The sequence below is a fragment of the Oryza brachyantha genome, chromosome 1 (genome assembly GCF_000231095.2).
Source record: "Oryza brachyantha chromosome 1, ObraRS2, whole genome shotgun sequence".
Taxonomy (NCBI): Eukaryota; Viridiplantae; Streptophyta; class Magnoliopsida; order Poales; family Poaceae; genus Oryza; species Oryza brachyantha.
This window is the reverse complement of record NC_023163.2, coordinates 32310216-32335182: the sequence shown is the minus strand read 5'-3', so window position 1 is coordinate 32335182 and position 24967 is coordinate 32310216. Positions and strand designations below refer to the sequence as shown.

The window sequence follows — 24967 nt, the reverse complement described above, 5'->3', positions numbered from 1 at the left end:
CAAGGCTATCAAGGAAGGCATTACAAGCTTTACATCGCACTGAGGCAGAAGTAATAGAGCATCTACAATAGACTATTCATCCCACTTGACATACTAAATTTTAGTAACTTTATATAAAAGTTGTTCCCTAAAAGACTATATATTTAACTTGTTATGTCATTTAAATAGCTAAATATAGCTTCTTAATAGTTAAATCTGATAAGTCATTCTACTACGAGTAAGTCTCAGTGGGAGACCCATAAGTCATCCTCCCTTTGTCAAATTTGGAGCAGGGATGGAGTATCTGTGGAGCTCACATCAGATTTGTATTTTGCCAAACCTAAAATAAATGGCTAAATTTAGATTTAAAGAATTAAAATTTAGTGATACTCTTAAAGATGTTCTTAGAGAACCTGAAGCGCCTATATATAGGGGATTTAGGGATTGTTCAGAGATATAATCAAGAGCGAGACATCTACTACTTCTCTCTCCAGCTGAATACATCATCCATTCTCTGAAGAAGAACCTAGTCACTGCCAGGGTTACATCATGGACAGCACCAGCAACAGCCAGCCACCTCCAGGTCTCTCACTCTCTCTATCTCTGAACTTAGATGTTCATGTCCAACACAGACGCCTCTGTGCTTAGATCTTCAGTTAGCTGCATGTGATCTTCACTTCTTCAGCTAGATCAGGATTAACTAACTAACTAACTATTTTTTTGGCAGGGAGATTAGTAGTGATTCTTGTTCTTGCCTACTTCATTATCTTCTGAACTTGTGTGTGCAAATTAAATACTGCAGGGTATCCGACGGCTGCGGGTGCAGCTGAGCAAGGCGGGAAGAAATCGCGGAGGGGAAGCACCAAATCCAGGGGAGAGAAAGGCTTCATTGAAGGATGGTAAATATGCTAGTAGCTTCGATCTCAAAATCAATTATTGTTGCTTCTTTGCAACTAAACCCTCATCTATCTGAAACTAAGCCTAATCAACTTTTGCTGTTCATCTTCTTCAGTATCGCTGCACTCTGCTGCTGCTGGATCTGCGAGATGTGCTGCGACTAAGCTTCGCCTCACCGCTCTATACGATTGTTATTACACATATATAAATACGGAGTTAATTACACGGTGATCAGTAGTGCGTTCCTCTTGCGCAGATGCGTTTTGGACGCTCGCTGGGTGATGTACTTATTGTGTCTGTATTATGTATCAGCGTATAATTAAGTCGGTTTGTGTTTTTCTTAATTTTGTTCTTACCGAGTTTGTTTTTTTAGTCGATGAACTCGTCGTCGGAATAACTGAGAAACGATGCAGCCTGGCTACGTAGGTGTGCCGTGTGTGATGGAGTAGAATTCTTTCATGTACGTACGTACTGCATCGTGTGTATCAGTGTGTGTATTTGATTTGGTTCGGCTTCTGTGATTCTTTTCGCTTAAATTTGGCCGTGTATTTTTACTGGAGTCTCCTTTTGTGTTTTTTTTTATCGTTGTTTGTCTAAATCTATACTAAAATAAAAAGCAGGAGTTGGAATTTGTATATGTCCACCCCAACAAATGTACACATGATTGACTAAAATCGATTTTCTACCGTTAGATATAGATATCTAATGGCCTAAAATGATTAGATATGTCTCTCTTACAATCATACGCAGGACACACCCCTCTAATCACGCCCTCCACGCCGTTAACAAATCCTCCCCACAAGCCGATCCCATTCACCGCAGGTCATACCGATGATCCCGTCCGCCGCCGGCCACACCCACGCTCCTGTCCACTGCCGCCGGCCGCCCCCGGCGCTCCCAAGCCGACGCCCGCTATCAGTCGCCCTCCACGCTGCAAGTCACATCCACGCCACGCTATTCCTGTGATCCACCTCAGTCAGCTATGCCAATCCTCAACTCCACCTCTTCTATACGTGATCCTCCGCTCACCTCGCCCGACAACATTAGGTCGTCATCTCGATCAATCTCCCAAGTATGAACTACCTTTTTCATATGCCACTGGACTGCCCATCTCATACTTTTGTATGGTGTTCAATTGTTTATATCTTCTGGTAATGTTTACAAACTGCTTGATCCTTCTCAGCAGTAGCAGTTGTATGGTTTTGAAAGGTTCATCGCAGCATTAACCGATGGATTTGGTGTTGTGTGTTTGGTTCCATATGCAGTATACTAACTAATGGATTTGCTACGTATCAATTTCTACTATCTATTCCATGTCTATATATTGTATTTGTTTCCAAATTAAGGTACCATGAAATTGTTATCTATATCTTAAGAGCCAAGATGTCATACTAATTGAGCTTAAGCTACCACTTTATAGCAGTGGATTTAGCCATTAAAGAGGAGCATCAGGTGGTGATTAGGACCTCTAGAGCTGGTGATGTGATCGGCGCTATGTCATCTTTCTGAACTTATGTTGCTTATTTACTTACTTTTTTTTGTCATTGTAGCTTACCATAGCTACCAAGAAAACAATTTGGAGATGATCTCATTAATACAACAGTAGGTAACTTTCTGGTTTACTTAATTATAAGAATTGTTGCATCCTTGTTTTGGTATCGTGCAATAGATCTTTGTGTGCGGGATACATTCCAATGTAAATGAACACCAATTTACTCCATATGGGGAAATTGGTTATGTGCAAATTCTTGTAGCAAGCTTTGTGGATTTGTCCAACTTACTAGCAGGTTAATAAATTCTTCAGGGTTTCTTTGCTAATCATCTTTACCTAATTCATATTTGGCCTGATTCTTTGTTGCTTTGGTTAGTTCATTTTATTTCCAGGTCAAACATTGAAGAAGCCTCCCCGCAAAAAAAAAAAAAACATTGAAGAAGCCATCCAAGTGCTGAATCGGAGCTGTCACCGGAGCAGCAAGCTTTCATGGGGTCATAAATACTGACCAAAACAAATAAAATTTGTGTCAATCGTTGAATTATTGGATGTTGATGCTAGCTGCAGCCTGCATGCGCATAAGTTAACCCCATCTAGCCATATAGGGATACTCCGCTTATGTATATTACTTCCTCCGTTTCGTAACGTAAGATATTTGACTTTTTTTTTAATGTTTGACCATTCATCTTATTCAAAAAATTATGAAAATATCATTTTTTTTTTGCTTGTGACTTACTTTATTATTAAAAGAATTTTAAGCACAACTTGTCATTTTTTTTGTATTTGTACTAAGTTTTTGAATAAGACGAATGGTCAAACGTTAAAAAAAAAGTCAAACATCTTATATTTGAAACGGAGGTAGTATGTGACTAGCAGCGGTAGCAACCCCACAGCAGGTATGAGATTGAAAACCCACTTAGTTATCCAACCTTTTCTCATCATACACTATACAAGAACACCTTTTAAATTTCAACTTAGCAAACAAGGATTGATGTAGAGCTGCTTTGTGAACGACTGCCACTGTCGGTTGATTTTTGTAGCCACTACAAAGCAAACGAACATTGGTTATACGTGAAATCATCCTGTATTGCCAATAATTAACCATTAGCTGATATTCATCCTACAATTACGCACAGTTCCCTTCTTTAGGCTCCCCAAATCATTAGCCAGTTCTTCAATCTGTTTATAAATGTTATGTTCTATTACTTGCTTTTGTCTCAGATATCATGAATTATTTTGTCTTTTTAGGTCGTCAATCTGTTAATCTTTTTATGCCTCATCTTTTGGAGCTTACAAAGTTTGATCAGTCTCATTTCTTCATTTCACAATTCCCAATTCGATCCCTCTTCTCCCTTGGAATGAGTCAATTATCATTAGCCGAGAAATAATGAGTTGGCTGATCTACGTTTAGTTCTTGCTCATCACGAGGTGGTCAGCATCTCCCTCTATTCCTTGTTGTAATGATATTCATTGCTCTAATGCTGCTTATTTATCAATTATAACAGATAAATATACGGTCTTCTTCCTCAACTCTATTACTTGTTGTAATGTTGTTTACTTATCAATTATATATAGTAGATAATTATACCTTTTTTTTGTTGCATGCATGTATGTAGCTATTAATTTTTTTTGTCTTTAGCTAAACTCATCCCATGACGGACAATGCATAGATAATCTATTTATCAAATATTATCATAATGACTGATTTAGTAGTTTCGTGGATTCCACCAGCACACTTCCTGAAATTATGCAAATTTAAATGAAGCATATATATGTGTGTATGTATGTATGCATATATGTGTTCAATTAAATTTGTAATGGCCTCATCGCGCCTTGCACGTGCACGATGACTAGTGGAACCCATAATCGTGCAGTTCATCATCAATCGAGCATTGGATGGGCTTCACAGAGTAAAACGATGGTTTTTTATTTGGTTTAATTTTGGAGATCGTAAAAAACCGATGATCTGGTAGTATCCTGCGAGATTAATCGTGTTTGGGCCGCACGGCCTGCTTAGTACCTGTGGGCCGTAGCCCGTGGATGCGCTCGCGTCGTGGATCCTGTCGACTTCGGCCCACGACGTGTAGGCGGGCGTGCCGGTGCGGCCACGCTTTCCGGGCCTGGCCCAACGATGGTCGGAGATTGGAAAGATCGGGCCGTGCCATAGGGCCCGATGGCCGCGCGGCCCACTCAGTCACGAATGCAGAACGATCAAAATGGGCCGTGTGTGGCCCACCCGATCGCTACCCAGCCCAACCAAAAAAATGGGACGCCGCACTCCAGCCATACCTTCACGACGTATTTTCACACGCTCATCGTTAATTAGGATTGTAATTGCGGAGGCGATTCGAGTGCGACGTGAGAAAAGGGGCGATTTCAACCGCGATTTGCCGTGACGCCCCAGTCGAGTTGAGACGGTAAAAAGCAACGTTAATCTTACGCCCAAATCGCTGTCCCCCCGGCTTAATAAAACTGTAGTGGAGTAATAACAAACAGAGAGCTGCTTTGCTTGACAAATGGAACGGATAAAAAAGGATGACTTGGTCACCTGCCTATCCCTTTCCAGAAGAACAGGTCAAACACTACAAAGCGCGTCCCGTGGCAACGAAGGCGACAGCAGCGTTGCTCAAACCCATTGCCATGTCCACGGTAGCATTCACTAACGATAGCGATGTGAGACTATTTGTTACCCGCACTGTCACACTTCCCAGATCATACATAAGTCTATCAAGTCATCGTTACTGAAAAAAATCAAATATGTGTGCACACGCATATACATACGTACGTACGTACGTACATATGTGTGTTTTTCTGATGCTAAAAGTAAAGGCTAGAAAATAACTATGATAAAAAACCTAAATCGTCTTAAATTTAAAGATAAAAATTTAAACTTCAGCTAATAAACATAAGTAGCAGCAAAAGATGTGGCCCTCTAGTTAACACCATGTCAGCACACTTTGCGCAAAAATAATGCCACAGCGACACTCCACCATCCATGCGTGCAATGCAAATTGTGCCAACACTAAAAAAGGAGAAATTTACAGCCGTGCCACTATAATTTTATAAATTTTATAAAGTTAGAGATATGCCATTGGTATCTCAATGGCATATGTCATATGTGACTCATATGTGTGACACACATGAGTCAATGACACGTGGACCAGAACGGTATATATTCAATTTAGCAAAATTATAATATCAATCTTGCAATTTTTCTCCAAAAAAATAAACGCATAAGGTTACCCATTGTGCTCATTGGTCATTGTCTATATTTCTCTTACCGTTGAAGATATAGACTACCACATCATGATAATAAGCACGACAAAACAAAATTTGTCAAAATTTAAATTATTTTGAAATCTATTTACATTCAGTAAAGTTACGATGATATTATCGTCATCATACCGGTATTTCCTCTCTCAAATTTTTATCTCCTCCATTTATCTGACGAACACTTTTTATTTTTTTAGTACTTTTGTATTAGTGGGCCGAATAAAGATGAAGTATTGGTTGAACGGATGGGGTAGTAATGCCCCGGTCAGTTCCAAAAATTTTCGACAGAGAGCTCGTATCGACGCGTACGGTTATATATTTAAGACATTAAACGTAGTCTAATTATAAAACAAATTTTAGATTCCATCTGAAAACCACAAGACAAAACTTTTAAGTCTAATTAATTCGTCATTAGCATATATTGGTTACCATAGTATTTATGGCTAATCATGTACTAATTAGGCTCAAAATATTCGTCTCACGATTTTCCTCGTAACTGTGTAATTAGTTTTAATTTTCATTAATATTTAATACTCTATTTAGGTGTCTAAGATTTGATATGTTGATTTTGAGAAATGATTTTGGGATGCAGTTAGGGGGGTTTAGATTGAGAAAATTTTCAGGAGAAGTGTCACGTCAAATATTTGATCGAATGTTGGAAGGGGTTTTCGAACACGAATGAAAAAACGAATTTCAGGGCTAGCCTGGAAACCATGAGACGAATCTTTTGAGCTTAATTAATCCATCATTAGCACATGTTGGTTATTGTAGCACTTATGGCTACTCATGGATTAATTAGACTCAAAATATTCGTCTCAATATTTTTTCCGTAACTGTGTAATTAGTTTTTTGGTTCCTCTATATTTAATGCTTTATTTAGGTGTTTAAAAATTTAATAGGATGTTTTTAAAAAAAATTTGAGAGCTAAACAAGCTCTTAGGATGGTATCCTCGCCGTTACAACCGGTACGGTAAACCCAAAATCGGAGGTTGAGGGGTAGACAGACAGCGACGCCGGCGCTTCCTCCTCGGCCTCGGGCCGCGTCGTTCATGGGCGACTTGACCGCTTCTTCTCCCTCTCCCTCTCCTCGCCTCCTCCTCCGCTTACTCCACTCAACCCCCCCCCCCCCCCCCCCCCCCGCCGCCTTCTCCCCACCCGCGACGCTCACTGCCGCTCGCTTCTTGTTGCTTTGGCGCTGCTGCTGCTGTGATGCCAAGAACGGGGGGCGGTGGCCGTGGGGGCGGCGTGGCCGTCGACGTGGAGGACTTCCTCGTCCGCGTCAAGAACGGCGACGACGCTGAGCTCGCCGAGGTGGCGCGGGAGGTGGCGGCGCTCGCCGAGCAGGGGAGGCTCGGGGAGGACGATGACGAGGACGGCGTCCTGGTTCCGGCGCTGCTCGCGCGGCTCGCCGGCGCTGGGACCGCGGAGGCCAGGGTCCGCGTCATGGCCGCGCTGCGGCGGCTCGCGCGCTGCGTTGGCTGCGAGAGCAAGGTGAGGACTCCGGATTGTGGAGCGTGGTGCACTTCGATTTCTCTGATTACGCACGCTTTCTGTTCGATGGTATGCCCATGTAGCAGCATTTTGGGAAATGTCTGTGCTCTACTGCATTTGGGGATTACCAAGCTGCATTTGGTGTCATTGTACATATTGTAAGGCACAGCCTGATCTTTGTAAATAGTATTAGGGAGCTTGATTTGTCTCGACCATTTGCTGCACAATGCCGTGGAAGTTTAGACTACATCACTGTCCTTCTTAGAAGAGAAAAATTGAATTTGAAACTTCTAAAATTTACTCACTTGAGTGTCCAGTTAAGGTCAAATACTGCCAAGGTGAGTACCTTGAGAACATTGTACGATACTCCTGATCAATAACTTGCAAGCCGGAAGGAAGGCATTAAATTTGAACAGGTAGAGGGTTCTATAGATCATACACATCAATATCTTTTAAAAAAAAAGATTAAAACATACTCCTTGGATTCTGACAAGCCCCTACCACCGAACCGGATATTTATGTTTGGCAATATCACTTGATGATATGGGTTATCAATTATCTAATGGCTATTTCCATTGGCACTTAATCTGCCTTCATTTCTTTCATGTGATTGGATTTACTCCGTGACTTTGCAGGAGAGGTTGGCAAGCATCGAGTCACTTTCAAGTATTGTTCGTTCCTTATCTAGAGATGTTGATGAGGCAAGGGAAGCAATTGCATTGCTGTTGGATTTGTCAGATATCCCACAAGTTCGGCCGAGGATTGGCAGGATTAAAGGCAGTATAGTCATGCTAGTCACATTAAGAAATGCAAATGAACCAGATACCCATGATGATGCAGAGAAGTTGCTGCACATGTTGTCATCCAATCCACAAAATGTGCTCCTGATGGCAGAGGCTGGTTATTTTCGACCGTTGATAAATTACCTGAAAGAAGGTATTTTAATAGACCATATCTCTTTTCACGCTTACATTTTCCGACAGATGTAAACGGAGCTTACAATCATACACTTCATATAATGAATGGCTTCAAGAACAGGCATTTAGTGTTAAGGTTTACAACATTTGACCCCTTTGACTCAACTAATTATTTAAATTATCTTCAGAAAATGCATTTCTGAGACCCACCATAAAATTGAAGAGAATTAACCAAAATATCATAAAATATAGATAAAAAAGGAGCTGTAATAAAGAGCAGCAAAAAACAGTGATTAGAAAGAAAAGGAGAGAGAAACTGCTTTGTGCACCACTATCTACCATTAGTAGTCAATTCATACTTTAGAGCTCTCATCAAATAAACTACAACAGTACATGTATGGTCAGAGATGCAAGTTTCTAAACCCTGCCTGAATGAGCTTTATTCTCCTGTTTATTTTGCAGGTTCTGATATGAACAAGATCCTAATGGCAACTGCTATTTCTAAAATGTTCCTCTCTGAACAGATGAAATCTTCCCTTGGAGAAGATGGTGCAGTTGAGCCCCTTGTGGAAATGTTTAAATCTGGAAATCTTGAAGCCAAGCACTCAGCCCTAGGTGCCTGTCTTAATCTCTCTAGCTCTCTACGAAACGCGGAAATTTTGATAAATTCTGGCATAACAGGACCACTGCTCCAACTTCTGTTCTCTGTTACATCAGTGTTAATGACCCTTAGAGAGCCAGCCTCAGCTATACTCGCAGCTATTGCACAATCTGATCGTATCCTGCTTCATAAGGATGTAGCTCCTCAAATGCTCTCTCTTCTTAACTTGTCGAGTCCAGTAATTCAACTTCACCTCCTGAGGGCCCTAAATAGTATTTCAGGGCACACAAATGCTAAAAGGGCTAGAGCTAAAATTAGAAAAAATGGCGGAGTGCAACTCCTCCTGCCCTTCCTGACAGAAAAGAATGTTGATATTAAAATTGCTGCTATGAATTTTATTTTCAATCTGTCAAAAGATGCTTCACAGGAATTAACTGAGCAGATTAGGGACACCCACCTTAAGATTTTTGTAAAGATTATCTCTTCAACTACATCTGGAAATGAGAAGACTGCAGCTATTGGTATCCTAAGCAATCTCCCGGTGACAGACAATAAGATTACTGAGTTTCTCACAGAAGCCAACTTGCTTCCTCTCCTGATATCCTTACTGGAGACAAACATCACAACATCTTTGACACCGCAGAGAACATCATTACTTGAGGGCATTGCGGGCGTATTAATTCGGTTTACAGTCCCTTGGGATAAAAAGTTACAAAGTTTAGCAGTTGGACATGGGGTGGTCCCTTGCCTTGTTAAGTTACTTTCAGAAGGATCAATAAAAGCCAAGTCTAAAGCAGCAACATCCTTGGCTCAACTGTCACAGAATTCAGTAGCATTACGCAAGACAAAATTGCCAAGATGGCTTTGCGTTGCACCATCAGCTGAAACTTACTGTTTTGTTCACAATTGCCAATGCACTGTCAAAAGCACTTTCTGCTTAGTGAAAGCTGGTGCTATCAGTCCTCTGATCCAAATCTTAGAAGATGACGATCGTGAAGCAGATGGAGCAGTATTGGAAGCACTAGCTACCCTTATGCAGGATGAGATTTGGGAAAACGGGAGCAAGGTGATAGAAAAGGCATCAGGTGTTCATGCTCTGCTGAGAATCGCTGAAGCAGGAAACTCAACTTCCCAGGAGAAGGCGATATGGATGCTTGAGAGGATCTTTCGGCTTGAAGCCCACAGAGAGCATTATGGCGAAATCGCACAAGCTTTGCTTATCGATCTTGCTCAGAAAGGAGATCCTGTCCTGAAACCAATGATTGGAAAGATACTTGCTCACCTTGAGCTACTTCAAACACAATCGAGCTACTTTTAGCATGCTTTGTGTGCAACAATTCATGCTGATACTAGCAGGATGGACTGTGACTGGTCGTTTGCTGCTATGCTGATCAATGCATATTGAGCATACGCTTGAAGGCTGTCTGATCCAAGTTTGCCAGCCAGTGTCCTTTTCACCAAGTGTTATTGTGGAGCAATTTTAAGAGTGTTTCATCTGTTGGATGGCATATTGGTACCTCAGGATTAAGTTATTTTGGGGGTTACAGTCTAAAACTTATGGTCGTACAGATGACAATCTAGCAGAGCAAAGGAAAATTGTGCACCGTGGACAGCAATCTTGTGTTGGTCTGTCGTTTTTTGTTAGTTCATATAGTGTTTAAAGGAGATAAGATGCAAGCTTTGTAGTTAGTCATGTACTGTTTCTTCTTTTGTGTATAAAATGGTGATATGAATTCAAAAGAAAAAGAAAAGGAGGGATATGTGCATTACCATTGTTTTTTTACAGCAAACTTGTTCAACATAGAAATAGACGCATATCATTCTTTTCTGGAAGATGGGCTCATGGTTTTTGAACTTGTTATTGCTCAGTTTCCATTGTGTATACCAGTAAGATATGATTACGGTTGGCTATTTTTTTTATAGCAACTTTGTTTAACCTAATATAGTTTTACATGTGGGATGATTATTTGAAAGGCAACACATGTGCGATGATCCGTTAGTTTTTAACCTGCTCCTGGAATAGAAACGGATTAATCTACTGAAAATCCTAGTAGTGCTCTAATGCTCCTGCTGAACAACAACGCAATGTGTAACATGATATCATGGGCTATTATCCAAAATTTCAATGAAAGATGTAAAACGGAGTGAAAAGAACTCTCATTTCCTTGTGGATATTGAAAATCAAGGAAACCATTCATGTATTTATAGGGTCGAACTAGGGTTCGGAAAAAATGAATTATACAACTTATTTTTAAAATTGTTTATTATCTTACATTATGTCTTATCTCTATTTTTTTAGACTCTAAGAATAGAAGTACTATAAGTTTTACCTAAAACTAGTTAGGGTTTTAGCTATACGGCACCACTGCATATAAGAATAGTAGAACAAGAACGCCTGCGCTTTTGCATGCAAACTATCGTAGCGCAAAAGCAAACCGCAACACTTGCAAGTCGCAAAAAAAATCCAGCTAGCTGCAGCATGAGCACAAGCAATGGCTCATTGGCGGCGCACAGCGAGAGCCGCGACGGCGGCATCGCCGTCGACCTCTTCCCGTTCCTGCGCGTGTACAACGACGGCCGCGTCAGGGAGTTCGTGAGGCACAAGAAGATGGGCGCGTCGTCCGACGAGAGAAGCCGAAATGGGGTCGTGACGAAGGACGTCGTCGTCGACGGCGAGACCGGAGTGTCCGTTCGCCTGTTCCTCCCCATCGACGCCGCCCAGGCCGCCGCCGAAGACGGCAGGAGGCTCCCCTTGGTCGTCTACATCCATGGCGGCGGCTTCTGCACGGGGAGCGCCTCGGCCGAGATGTTCCACAACTACGCGGACTCCCTCGCCGCTCACGCCGTGGCGGTCGTCGTCTCCGTGGACTACCGCCTCGCGCCGGAGCATCCCATACCGGCGGCCTACGACGACGCGTGGGCCGCGCTCCGGTGGGCAGCGGCTTCAAGCGGCGGCCTCTCCGACGACGCCTGGGTCGGCAGCTACGCCGACCGGACGTGCATGTTCCTCGCCGGCGAGAGCTCCGGCGCCAACATCGTGCACAACGTGGCGCTACGGGCCGGCACCGCCCGCAACGCCGGCGACATCGACATCGAGGGCATGATACTCCTGCAGCCATACTTCTGGGGCACCGAGAGGCTACCCTTCGAGAAACCGTGCGCCTGGCGCACCAAGCCGAAGCTGCTGCCTGAGAGGGTCGACAACCTCTGTCCGTACGTCACGGCGGGCGCCGCCGGCAACGACGATCCCCGGATCAACCCTCCCGCGAAGGACATAGCACTGCTGCCATGCCGCCGAGCGCTGGTGGCCGTGGCCACGGAGGACGTCCTGCGGGACCGCGGCCGCCGTCACCACGAGCTACTCCGCGACGGCGCCGGGTGGGGCGACAGGGCGCAGCTCGTGGTGTCCAGGCGGAAGGACCACTGCTTCCATCTCCTGCCGGAATATAGCTCCGACGACGAGACCAAGGAGCTCATGGACCACGTCACCAAGTTCATCGCCGAGGGCAAGACCACGCCGCCGATCAGCATGCCGATGGAGGTGGAGGGTGTCGGTAGGAAGACGACGGCAAGGACGGTGCCAAGTCGCGGCGGCGCAAGGTGTTGCGCGGCGCAAATTGCACCAACGGTACCTCGACGCTCTGGATTTGGAGTGAGGCCGCTCAGTAATAAGGTGCAGAAGTATCATCTTCCTGCAGCTGCTCTAGGGAGGAGCGTGCTGAAGAGTTATTTCTGACTGGTTGAAGCTTCAAATTTGGCGCCTTGGATTGGATGTTTCGTGGGCTTCCTTTTTTTTTCCGTGTATTTTACGGTAAAAAGGTATGTATGTTAGTACAAAATAACGATCAGAGTACTCGTATTTTAGGCTCTTTAATCACGTGAATGAAAAAACGGATGAATTGGAAAAACATAGGATTCTAACATGAATGTAAGTGTAAAATAGAGGATCGCAAAACACAGAAAAAATATAGGAATAGCCGTTTGATTGGACTACAGGAAAAACACAAGAATTTGAGGAGAAATAAAAACTCATAGGATTTTTTTCCACGAGGTTCTAGTTAAATTTCTTCCAAAACTTATATGGGAAGAGACATTCCATAGGAATTTCATAGCATTTCATAGGGTTTATTCTTTTGATTCTTTGTAGGAAAAATTCCTATAAAAATAAAATCTTTTAAAATTTCTATAAATTTTCAATTGAATCAAAGGGGCCTTAAAATAAAGTTGTTGATTTTTTTAGTAAGAGTGATTGTCCGTCTTACTAAAAGTTATAAAAATATGAAAAAAAGTAATTTGTACTTAAAATAATTTTAGCTGTAAATTTGATCAGAATAAAATAAATTATAATTATATAAATTTTAAAAATAAGACAAACGATCAACCGTGTAAGATCAACCGTGTAACGAAGTAACGAAAAATAAAAGCATCATCTATTAAATTACGAATGATCCCTCTGTTTCTTTTTAAACTCATAATGGTAGAGAATAAATAAATCAATCAATGACAGCGTTGGACAAAGGGCAGAAGCGGAAGAGGGGATGGATCCTTGCCGCGTGCTACATCGGACGGTGTACAGAAGAAACAGAACTTTGGTTCACTGTTGATTGAACTAAAAATCAATAGATTTTATATGATTGCACAAAACAGCCCAGGCGCATCGTACAGGCATCGCATCCCTCTCCGCCGCCTGCTCCACGCGACGACGCCTCTCCGCCGCGGCGCGGCCCAGAGCTCCCCCGCCGCCTCTCCGCCTCTAGGCTGCCGGCGCCCGGCGCTCCTAGTCGCCATTCCCCCGCCCCCCCCCCCCCCCCACCCCCCTTTCCGTTTTCTTCTCCTCCTGGTTCCAACTGCGCAGCTCTTGCTTCTGCGAGCGAACTGCTCGTCTTCGCTCGCGACGGCGGCGACGCGGTTCGCCGCACCCACTCGCCGGCGACGGCGCACCACGCTCACCCACTCGCACTCGCTGGCAGAGGCCAGTTTCTTATCCTCCCAATTTTGAAATCTCCTATTCTCTTATTTTATTCATATATATATATATATATAATAAATAGATTTTTCAAAAACATTTTTACGGGATTTTGCTTTCAGATTATATCCTGGTTTTCCCTCGATTTGAGCCTTTTTTTTTTTACCTAACCGAATGGTTTTAAATCGCTACAGATCACCAACGAAGCCTTCCGCTTCCACGGCCGCGGCGTCTCCCCCACCTCCTCCTCCTCCGCGGATTCCTCGCGATGGCGGCGCCGCCTCCTCCAGCTCAGCCCGTGGCAGCGGCCGCGGCCGCCGGGTTCCGCCTCGGGTTCATCGGTCCGGGTAACCTGGCGGAGAGCATCGCGCGCGGCGTGGTGGCTTCGGGCGTCCTCCCGGCCGCCGCCATCCGCACCGCGCCCCACCGCCGCCCCGAGCGTGCGGCCGCCTTCGCGTCGATTGGAGCTCACATCATGGAGACCAACGCTCAGGTATGTATTCTCTGCTAAAAACCCTCCCGTACTGAAATTAGGCAGCACATAACTCTCTTCTCTTGTTATAGGTAGTTGATGAAAGTGACGTGATCGTAATCTCTGTGAAGCCACAGATTGGTATGTACATCTTGTCCTGTTTTCTCGTCTTCCAAAAGATTATGCTTCTGTTTGTGGTTTTCGGAAAAGCATTTTATTAGAGGGGAGATTAGGAGAACTAGTTAGATGTAAAATGTACAGTTGCCAGTGCAGATGAACTTCAGCTGTTTTTCTGATGTTTTGGAGATTTAAGAACTCTAGGAGGGAGGGGGAATAGTTATATTTGTTTCACAAATGTTTGTTCTCAAGATATTTGCTAGGTTCGGTTACGTTGGAGTAGGTTTTCCATGCTTATGAGATGATGTACGCATCAAATTGCAGTAAGGGAGGTTCTGGTTGAGCTTAAACCCTTGCTGTCAGAAGAAAAGCTTCTGGTGTCCATTGCTGCTGGCATCAAGATGGAAGATCTGCAGGTGAGTCTGTGTTTTATTTTACTAAATTTTCTTAACTCATGACTCCAGAAAGCCTGTTGAGTGGTAGGGCATATACTGAGTAATATTGCTCTATCTAGATTCCATGCAGAAAAAGCCAACTGATGCCATGCTTCATTCATGCCAGATCTTTTTTTTCCTCAGTTGGATGCATTCACTTGTTCACAGTTTGCCCTATTTTCTTCCATTGTAATTGTAGGGTTGGTCTGGTCATCGAAGAATTATTAGAGTAATGCCAAACACCCCTTCAGCTGTTGGTCAAGCAGCATCAGGTAACATATATGATAATCACCCATCAACTTCATTTGCTGATTTCATGTGTACTTTTTTCAGTCCAATAATCATAACACATAAATTATCGTTTATCAGCCTTTCTTGTAAAGTTATCAATCAACTAATATTGTGCGATGATCTCTCTTTGAAGATATCGCACATTTTAATGAACAGCACTTTATGTGTACCTTGGTTCCTTCCAGAAAAAAAAAACACTACTGTTTTGTCGAGAGTTGGGGTGGTAGAAAAACATTTAATAATTGAGATTATGATTTATCTACTTAAGGAAGTGGGAATTAATCAATTGCTGATGCACTTCTACTAGTGATGTGTTTGGGAGACATGGCTACTGATAATGATGAAAACCGTGTAAGAAGTTTATTCAGTGCCATCGGAAAAGTTTGGACAGCTGAAGAGAAATATTTTGATGCTGTAACTGGGTTAAGGTATGTCACTGGTTTTACATACAAATATTTCCTTGAAAAGCTTCACTGGAGGAAACATTATGTTATGATTTTCAGAGTGACATGTATTCTCATCTATTTGAATACAGTGGTAGTGGTCCGGCCTATATTTTCTTAGCAATAGAGGCCATGGCTGATGGTGGGGTTGCTGCTGGTCTTCCTCGAGATCTTGCTCTTGGTCTTGCATCTCAGACGGTGAGTCTTCCTTCCATAAAATATGTTGTGATATAGTTATATGTTCTGTTTACATATTATGTTGCTCTATCTAGGTTCTTGGTGCTGCAACCATGGTAAACCAAACTGGAAAGCATCCAGGTCAACTGAAAGATATGGTCACTTCCCCGGCCGGAACCACCATAACTGGGATACAAGAGCTCGAGAAGGGTGCATTTCGTGGGACACTGATAAATGCAGTTGTTGCTGCCACAAAGCGTTGCCGAGAGCTATCTCAGAGTTAAATCCTCTTGTTAGTTATCACTTGTTAGTTATCATTAGTTATTAGTGTTAGTCCATTGGGTGTGCCACTGTGCACAGGATGTTTAAACCTCAGGCTCTCGGCAAGTTTTCTTTGTAGTTATCTCAATAATTTGTTGGATTTAGCGTTACTGAATCCACATGATGTTGGATTGATACTTTCTAGATGGTTTTGAGATATGTGGCAGCTGTTTTTCTTGGGATATCTAAGCCAAGGTATGGAGAACTGCGTGAGAATTTCGGTAGAACTTCACCGTAAGATTAGAAAAGCACATACATAATTGTACGACACAACACCATACGTCAAGACGGACATGCCGTTGGCTTAGAAGTAAATGCAGGTGATATATCCCGACAATTCTGAAGCAGGCGGTCAGGTTTTTATAGCAACCTGACAAAATCACACAACATTACCATGATCCTAATTATACTATATATATTACATGAATCTTGGAGGCCTTCGGCTAGCAAATTTTCACATGTAATTGCGAGAGTACCGTCGATCTTCGGGAGACCATTTGTCTTCATACCTTCCAAGCGAGTAGCCCACAGCAGGCATATCAGCAAGATGTAGAGGATCAGGCTCTATACCATAGTCTGTCAGTGGTCGGTGCTCAAGAACCTTATCATGATCAATCACGAAATCTGGAATTTCTACTTCTCCCTTTCTGATGTCCCCCCAAAGATACTCCAGCCGACTAACATACTTGATTTTCCAATACAAACTGTGACAAAAGGTTATAACAATTTAGGTTGCAATAATATTAATATTACCATCGTTTCACATTATAAGATGTTATGTCCATCCTTATATTTATATAAATGCTAATTAATCTAAACACATATATAAAACAAATGCTGATTTATGGATGAATCTAGGTAGTACCAAAACATCTTATAATATGAAACAGAGAAAACAACAAAAATTTGGTACTGGAGACACTCAATAAAAGAAAGGTCACTAAATTAGCCTGCCTGTGTACTTAAAACAGGGATCCATAAAATAGGTTACAACTATAATCATTGTTCATAACTGGAGTAATGATACCCTGGATAACCATTTTAGTGCCAGTATTCTTAATCTGGAATACTCCCTCCAGTTCCATAATTCTTGTTGTTATAGATAAGGGTATGGTCAAACTTTTTAAAACTTTAACTATTAATAATTTTTAAAATATTTAGTTTGGAAACACTAGGACATGTATGGATAAGTCGTAAAGTGTATTTTAATAAAAGCAAACATTTATTTATCTTTTATTTATATTTTAATAGAAAATCATAGTCAAATGTTGATTTAGAAGACCGTATCATTGTCCAAAACAAGAAGAATCATCAAAGTGGAGGAAGTACTATACGGTCAGCAATATCTACATCATCCAGGCACTGTTATCTACTACTTTCTCCATATTCCAACCCTATGCAATCTGGTGGATCTTGGTCATTCTATTTTCTGCCCAGTATGACAAGAAAAAGAAAACAGAAGAACCATGTGGGAGTATACTGACCCTCCGCTTAAAAAGAGCCTGCCAAGTGTGGCGATGGCCAACCTAGACCGAAGCCCAGGATGCAGGAAGTATAACACCTGCAGCCTTTCCTTGCATTCATGTGGAAGATCTTCATAAACTCCCCTTAAGATTGACATCCCGGGGTTGTTATCATCTGACTGTACAGTGCTGTGCATGTACAAAATGCAGAATGGTCCATCTGGCAACTCAGTGCGCAGCTTGTGAAGAACATACCTCTTCAGTCGCTCACCACCTATGACAGGAGCTGCCATTTGAAGCCATGTTAGTGTTGGCAATGAGGAAGGAAACAGAACCTAACATGGTAGTATTACAACATCAGCTTTAGTAGTCACAACACTCTCAGACGCACACTATATTCAGGGGATGAACAGACACCTGATTGCTACTTCCAGTACCGGTTTCAAATTCACTGCCAAGCATTCCAGTATACCGCGGGTCACTAATATCGCAAAAATGCGGAACTAAATGTTGTACCATACCAACTAGGCAATCACCAAATTAATTATCCAACCTGAAGTTAAGATCAATGAAACCATCCTGTGGTAGCAAACAAGCTTTGGTATACTACTCCAAGGAGCAGCATCAAATAAATCTGTGCACATCTGACGAGTTCCCGTCTGAGAAACTTCTCTATTCGGTGCATCAACGGAACAGTGCATACGAATCACAACCTAAAATTACCACCCAGTTGAAAGATGATGAACAATAAATCTCCAGGATGCAACCTTTTCCAGTTTAATTCACATGATCCGCACACTATAGATGACAGATACTCATCCAGAAGGTAGGATGCCGCAACCCAGTCCAATCTGACAAAAGTGCCAAGGAGAGGGGAGGGGAAAGGGAGAGGCGTTTCCGCGCACCAGGGAAGAACCTGCCGACGACGCGGACGATGCGCCTCCCGGCCCTGTCGGTGCCATGGACGCGGACGACCTGGAGGTCTTCGAGGTCGGAGAAGTCGTCGCCGTCGGCGGGGGCGGAGAGGTCGGGCAGGCAGTCGTGCCACTCCTCCCGGTCGGCAGGGTTGAGGAGCGCGGCCCCGGCGTCGACCGCGAAGTCGGAGCCCAGCACCACCACGGAGAAGTCGCCGGTGCCCTGCGCGAGCGCCATGGCCTGGCCGCCGCAGCCGCACTGAATCCTCCCGGCCGTCCACCCACCAAGACGGAGACGACGGAGAAGAGAAGCCGGCCACCGCAGCGAACGCAACGTTAGTAGCCTATCTGGGCCTCCAATTAGGCCCATCTAGGACACCAAAGCCCATCTAGACAAGCTTGTTTTTCTCTCTTCCACATACATACTTCCTTTTAGTTACTCAACATTTTCTTAAACATCATTTATTTTGTTGTGGCTTGTTTTATTCCTAAAGGTAATTTAAGTATAATATTTTATTTGAATATTCGCACTGTTTTTAATATAAAATGAATTGTCAGACAAATGTTGAGTTTAAAAGTCAAAACATTATATATTAAAACTAAATGGAGGTAGTACAAAACATCGAAAAAAACTGTCACAAAAGAATGAGGTCCTTTCTGGTCATAATATTTTACATTTTGGATGTATTTAGTGAACGATTCGATCGCCAGTTGTTAGGCTCCCTGAGCAACACTACATTGCAATCACTGCATTGCTGATGCAGTTTGTGCGCTTGATATTACCCAGCTCAAAAGTAACTTTGATGAGGAGACGATAAGCAACACGGCTACTGAAAGTCACTTACCCTAATGTGCTAATTAATCTCCGAGGTGAGATGTGGAATGGAAGACCATTTCACCGTGGAAAGCAGAAACTCTTTTGGGGTTGGAGCTCTGAACTTTGGCGGAAATTGGGTGGAAAGGGCTTCGATTCCGTGGAAGTTCCGACAAGGGTGAGCTGCTCGATCTTGGCCGGTTCTTCCTCCGACACGTTGAAACTGTTATGCCAAAGTTGAAGGCCGTCGTTGAATTATTCCACGGAGAAATTCAGAGCATCGTAACATGAGAAAAGGGACAAATCGAAAGTCAGATTTCAGCACGAGATTGCCACTCGTCATCGTCGTCGTCATTCATCATCATCAGGCAGAGCTCAATTGATAAGAATTTGGCGCTCTGTTCTTTACCAAATGCAACGACCTGCTTTCACTGATGATGATTAGTTCAGAAACAGGAGAAAGGAGGGAGGGAGTTGCGCGCTTAAACTTGATTTGATTCCTAGGTAAAAAATATGCATTTCAACCAAAATGGAGAGATTACACTATGAACAGAACAACACGGCGACATCGAATTCATCTGGACCTAAGCCAGATGATACAAAAGAAGAAGGAACTAAACAGTTAAAAAAAGAGAAAAGAAGATTAAAGACTAGCTTAACGATGAATGTTCATGAGCAGCAGCAGCAGCAGTGAGCGAGCGAAATGTAGGCCCGGCGTCTCCTTCGCACAAATACGGGAAGGCGGAACGGCGGCGAGCGGTGGTCAGTCGAAGCGGCGGCCGCGCCAGGCGGAGACGGAGAAGAGGGCGCGGTCTTGCCAGCAGAGGAAGAAGTTGCCTTTCTCCTCCCGGACCTTGAAGCCGTCGCAGCCGAGCCCCTGCGCCACGCGCCGCGCCTGCAGCAGCGCGTAGTAGCTGAGCGGCACGCGGCCGAAGCCGGCGCCCTCCAGCCGCCGCGCCCACCGCTCCAGCCGCTCGTGCCGCTCCCGCCGCTCGGCGCCGTCGCACGCCACGATGTTCTTGATCTCCTCCCCGAGCAGCCACCGCTCGACGCGGGCGCGCTCCACCGACCCGCGCGCCGCGCCCACCTCGAGGCAGTCGAAGAGCGCGGCGTAGTAGTTGAGCGCCTCCACGAACCGCTCCGTCAGCCCCGCCGCGTTGTGGCTCGCCTCCTGCTCCGTCACCACCATGACCTTCGGCGACAGCCCCCACAGCGCGCCCAGGAACGCGTCCGCGCGGGACGTCGACGGGGAGAGCCCGGACTCCGGGCTTCGCCTGTCCTTGTCGGTGGCCGCGCCCGCGGTGGCGTCGTCGTCGGACGCCAGGAGGCAGTGCAGCTGGAGGCTGGAGCAGATGGCCAGTGCCTCGCCGGTCTTCACGCGGAGGGACTCCACGTCGAGGGCGTCGAGGCGGGACACCACCGGGTTGAACTGGAACGGCACGTCGAGGCGCTCGGCTTCTTTCGTGAGCGCCATGGCTGTCTGGGAGAGGAGGTCCTTGTGCTCGTGGACGGACGTCAGGCGCAGGTGTGGCGGGCCCTCGGGGCGCGCGGCGAGGAGGTGGAGGAGCTCGAGCCATTGCGTGGCGTCGGCGCCGCCGAGGTCGATGACATGAACGATCTTCTCGGACTCCATGGCCTCAAGTATGGACTGGTTGGCGGCGGCCCCGGCGAGGCGGAGGAACGGGCAGAGGTCGAGGAAGTGCCGGCGCGCGGCGGCGACCTCGGCCGGCGTGGGCGACGAGCGGGGCAGGAGCAGCGCCCGGCACAGCCCGGGCCACGCCCGGAGCGCGCGCCGCGCCAGCGCCTCCGCGAAGGCGGCCGCCACGCGCTGCATGGCATCCCCGTCGGGCGCCGCGAGCGACGCGATGTGCTCGAGCGCGGCGTTGGCAGCATCAAGCCGCCCCGCCGCGGCGGCGGCGGCGCAGTTGAGGAGGAGATGAATGAGGCAGAGTCCCCGCTCGTCGGAGCGCAGCTCCCGCATCATCCATGGCGGCGTCGGGGAGGCCGCGGCAGGGTGGAGCGGCATGTTGGAGAAGTTCTGCAGCGGGGAAGATGTCACCGACGACGAGGAGCCTTCGTCCTGGACCATCAGCCTCGCCAGCGCTGCGGCTCAGACCTTGATATACTCCACCACAAAGCTGCAATCTTTGATCCGATTCTACGCCTGGCCAACTCTAGCTTAGCACGGGCGCATTTGAGGTTTCTTGCTGTCGTCGTCGTCGTCGTCTCGCCTGACACCGGCGTCAGAGGCTGAGGTGACAACGGTGGGGCCGCGACCGCGCGCGAGTGAACCTGCAAAAGGCTGCGCCTGCGTGCAAAGAGAAGAGGAGGCAGCTCAGCTTGAGGAGGAGAGGGATGGAGACGACGACGACGATGACGAAGCCATTAATAATAATCAAAGCAAAGCACCAAAGCAGCGAGCTTTAGAGTTGGATGGATATCGTATGGCAATGAAGGCGACGATAAGAACAAGCTGGCTCCAAAAGTCCAAACAGATTGCAACAAGCAGCAACAGCTCGAGAGACAAGAATACAATCCCGGGGCCAGATTTCCCCAGCCTTCAGGCAAGGGACAAAAGCAAATCACCACCATTTATTTCTGCACTGGGCAGTCGGCAGGCTAAAGCTTTGTCGTTGCAGCTCGACACCTCCCTCGTCTTGCATCGAGAAAAGAGATGCACAGCGAGCAGCAGCAGCAGCATGCATGCGGCATCCGGGCATCTCAAAGCCAGAATAGAATCCCCACCCACAAGTGAACAAAAGAGAAGGAAAGAAAATGCTCACCTCAAGCTCAAGGAGATGATCCACCAGCAGCAGCAGATAGAGAGGGGGAAAAAAAGGAGGAGAGGATCTCAGAGGGCAGACGAAGCAGAATTGCAGATATAAAGAGGCGGAGGCCTGAGAGCAGGTGAAAGGAGAAGAGGGGCGGGGGAGACGTGGTGGTGGCGCTCGGCTTGGCTTGGCTTTGGAGACTTTTTGGGGGCGCGCGGCCGCGGTGGCGACAAGAAGCGGAGGAGGCTTTTTTTGTCCGGATCGCGCTTGTCTCCACTCGCGCACCGGCACCGGCGCGGACGCATTCACTCCTCTTTTCTGTCCGCGACTGCGGTGTGCAGCCTGCCCCTTCTATTCTCCCGTAATCTACGTGGACCGACTCTAGCTCGAAAGGGCAAGTTCAGTAGTACAGGTAACCTCCAAGTTATCTATACTCAATCTAATATTAATCTAATAGTTAATTTATATAGTATTACCTATAAAACATATACTAGCATATGTGGTTACATATACATATATTATGTCTCGAGTATGTGTTACAGTTAAATATAAATCTATAGTCCGTCGTATTTCTCTCTTCTCTCTTATCTTCTTAAAATATGTTTATAGTTGAACTATAGTCTGCTATTGTAACTCTTAGTACTACCTTCTTTCTTAAGATCATTTTTACCTATTTTAAAATTTATACTTATAATCAAAATTTAAATTTCTAATCTTAAATGTGAAGTTAATTGTAGCGTTTTTCTTTATCTTAGTTTATTTTATTGTCTTGACTTTTAGATAAAAACATGTATATAAAAAATTTATTCACAGTTTATTTTTTGTTTATAAATATGTTGTTTATCTTATTTGTAAAATAAGTGATAAGATGAGCACCTTTTATTCCATCTAGCTCATTTTAAAATAAGTTTATTTGTAGGTAGTTAATGTATTAGATTTTATAAAGCCAAGAATAAATGCTTTGGAAATAGATGAGAAGCAGAATATAATTGTATTGTTATTTAATATAATATAGCATATTATTTTTTTTTAAGACGGAGGGAACAGTGGAGCACTCTACCAGCGGCAGCTCGTAACTGCAGTGGGAGTAGTACTTTGTTAGTATCGGTTTTTTTGTTTGCGTATAAAGTATAAACCCTCGCTCGTCTTTGCGGTTAGTAGTTTAGTACTATCCATGATTTTACGGCTTTGTTTTAGGCCAGGTTTAGTTCAAAAAACTTTTTTCCAAAACATTACATCGAATCTTTGGACATTTAAATGAAGCATTAAATATACATGAACACTAAAACTAATTACACAGTTGTGGGGGAAATCGTGAGACGAATCTTTTGAGCCTAATTAGGACGTGATTACCCATAAGAGCTACAGTAACCAGCATGTGCTAATGACGGATTAATTAGACTTAAAAGATTCGTCTCACGGTTTTCAGACAGAATATGAAGTTTTTTTTACAATTAGACAACGTTTAATACTTCAAATGTGTGTTTAAAGATTTGATGTGATGTTTTTTAAGAAAATTTTGCGAACTAAACAAGGCATTAGTTTGTATATACTCCTACCGTTTTAGTTAGTTCATTGTGCTTTTGTAACTTACGATAGTGTTCTTTTGGGTTTATTGGAGTGAGCGACCGTAACCACGTTTTCAATCGTTGAACGGGATTTTTCTTTCAAAAACTTTCTGTATAAAATAAAATAAAACTACCTTTTAAGTTTGTTAGTATAATTCTTATATATTGATACACTAATACATTTTCTTGTTTTTATACCAAATAAACCTTATAAAGCTCAAGCTTTATCCCAAATTAAACTAAATGTTAATTTCGATGTCTTAAAAAATGGTGGAAGATTGAGGCTATACGCTTAGTTAACTGTAAGAGTAGATTTCAAAAGAAATGAAACCTATTTTCTATTAATTGATTGTTGTTTGAACTCGTTAAGAAATATAAATATATTAATTATTAAACTGGAGAGAGTATTAAAAATAAAGAAAAGACTATAATACACCCATTAAATGAGACATGGTTGGAGATAGAATAATATGTGAGAGGTAAGATGGCAAATATTAAATTAAAAATATTGAGGGAACAAGTATCGTAATAAAATCCCATATATTCTATGACAAGTTAGGGAGGCAAAATGCCTTATACTTATAGGGCGCATTGTGTATATAAGCTTTACTAACTCTTAAACTCTAATGTCCAAGTTACCTCGATGAAATTTTTTCTAAAAATAGAAAAATCATATGATTTAATATATTAGTAAAAATATATTTTTATTACTTATCAAAGCAGACACAAACACAAATAACTACACAAGTAACACCAGTGCATCACATATTCACATGTACACGCCTAGGGACAGATCGAGCGTCCGAGCTAGGGAGTTCCAGTCCCACTGCGCGGTAGATCCCCATGGAGATTAGAAAAAAAAAATGAGACGAAGAATAAGGGACTGTTTAGTTCCTAAAATTTTTTCTCAAAAACATCACATCAAATCTTTGGACATCTAAATAAAATATTAAATATATATATATAAACATTAAAACTAATTATATAGTTATGGAGAAAATAGTGAGACGAATCTTTTGAGTCTAATTAGAACGTGATTAGCCATAAGTGCTACGGTAAACAACATGTGCTAATGACGAATTCATTAGACTCAAAAGATTTGTCCCGCGGTTTCCAGGCGAAATCCGAAATTTGTTTTGTAATTAGACTAAATTTAATATTTCAAATGTATGTTTAAAGTTTTCATATGATATTTTTTAAAAAAAATTTTAGAAACTAAACAACCCCTAAGAAAAGAGAAGGAGAAGGTGGTGAGGCTCCCAAACCCCGCACCCCCTATTCAAAACATGCATATGTCACTGTACACATATGATATATCATTAGTGGTGTACACTTATAAAGACAGATATCAAATACATGAAAACCACTTAGGTTTGTGTATTATTTATGGTCATCATGGAAACTATGATTTTCACCCTATTCAATACTCCACGTCTCCAACAGGACAACTACTTATTGTTCTTGAGAAAAACCGAGAATTTTGTTGTATTCTTGGTCAGCTTGACCTGTCAAGGAGTAGTACAGTATTCAATTTGTGCAACCATGAAAGAACACTAGCAAATTGCT

At 43.7% G+C, this 24967-nt stretch overlaps 5 protein-coding genes across 6 annotated transcripts; 3 read left to right on the top strand and 2 right to left on the bottom strand.

The window, feature by feature from the left end:
* Nucleotides 1-6673: 6673 nt before the first annotated feature.
* On the top strand, nt 6674-10601 carry LOC102704297 (U-box domain-containing protein 44-like). Of its 2 annotated transcripts, XM_040519993.1 has the most exons (4): nt 6807-7132; nt 7768-8068; nt 8512-8664; nt 8731-10601. In XM_040519993.1, the coding sequence occupies exons 1-4, from the start codon at nt 6851-6853 to the stop codon at nt 9966-9968; spliced, it is 1974 nt and encodes a 657-aa protein (XP_040375927.1). In that variant the 5' UTR covers nt 6807-6850; the 3' UTR covers nt 9969-10601. The 2 variants fall into 2 exon arrangements, with proteins under 2 accessions (XP_006645393.3, XP_040375927.1); XM_006645330.3 differs by having other exon boundaries at nt 6674-7132; nt 8512-10601.
* Nucleotides 10602-11129: 528 nt separating this feature from the next.
* LOC102707273 (probable carboxylesterase 12) lies at nt 11130-12386 on the top strand. The gene has a single exon (XM_006646612.2). It carries the CDS (start codon nt 11130-11132, stop codon nt 12384-12386), a length of 1257 nt encoding a protein of 418 aa, XP_006646675.2.
* Nucleotides 12387-13485: 1099 nt separating this feature from the next.
* LOC102704573 (pyrroline-5-carboxylate reductase) lies at nt 13486-16085 on the top strand. The gene is made up of 8 exons (XM_040522340.1): nt 13486-13622; nt 13811-14109; nt 14181-14229; nt 14530-14621; nt 14839-14911; nt 15238-15358; nt 15466-15571; nt 15646-16085. The coding sequence occupies exons 2-8, from the start codon at nt 13885-13887 to the stop codon at nt 15832-15834; spliced, it is 855 nt and encodes a 284-aa protein (XP_040378274.1). The 5' UTR covers nt 13486-13622; nt 13811-13884; the 3' UTR covers nt 15835-16085.
* A 68-nt stretch (nt 16086-16153) lies between these two features.
* On the bottom strand, nt 16154-18520 carry LOC102704852 (ganglioside-induced differentiation-associated protein 2). Its single transcript, XM_006645332.3, has 3 exons — nt 18240-18520; nt 17356-17620; nt 16154-16575 (listed from the first exon to the last, which is right to left on the bottom strand). Exons 1-3 carry the CDS (start codon nt 18484-18486, stop codon nt 16326-16328), a joined length of 762 nt encoding a protein of 253 aa, XP_006645395.1. The 5' UTR covers nt 18487-18520; the 3' UTR covers nt 16154-16325.
* A 1010-nt stretch (nt 18521-19530) lies between these two features.
* LOC102706995 (scarecrow-like protein 3) lies at nt 19531-22109 on the bottom strand. The gene is made up of 2 exons (XM_040522334.1): nt 21846-22109; nt 19531-21370 (listed from the first exon to the last, which is right to left on the bottom strand). Exon 2 carries the CDS (start codon nt 21149-21151, stop codon nt 19826-19828), a length of 1326 nt encoding a protein of 441 aa, XP_040378268.1. The 5' UTR covers nt 21152-21370; nt 21846-22109; the 3' UTR covers nt 19531-19825.
* Nucleotides 22110-24967: the final 2858 nt, after the last annotated feature.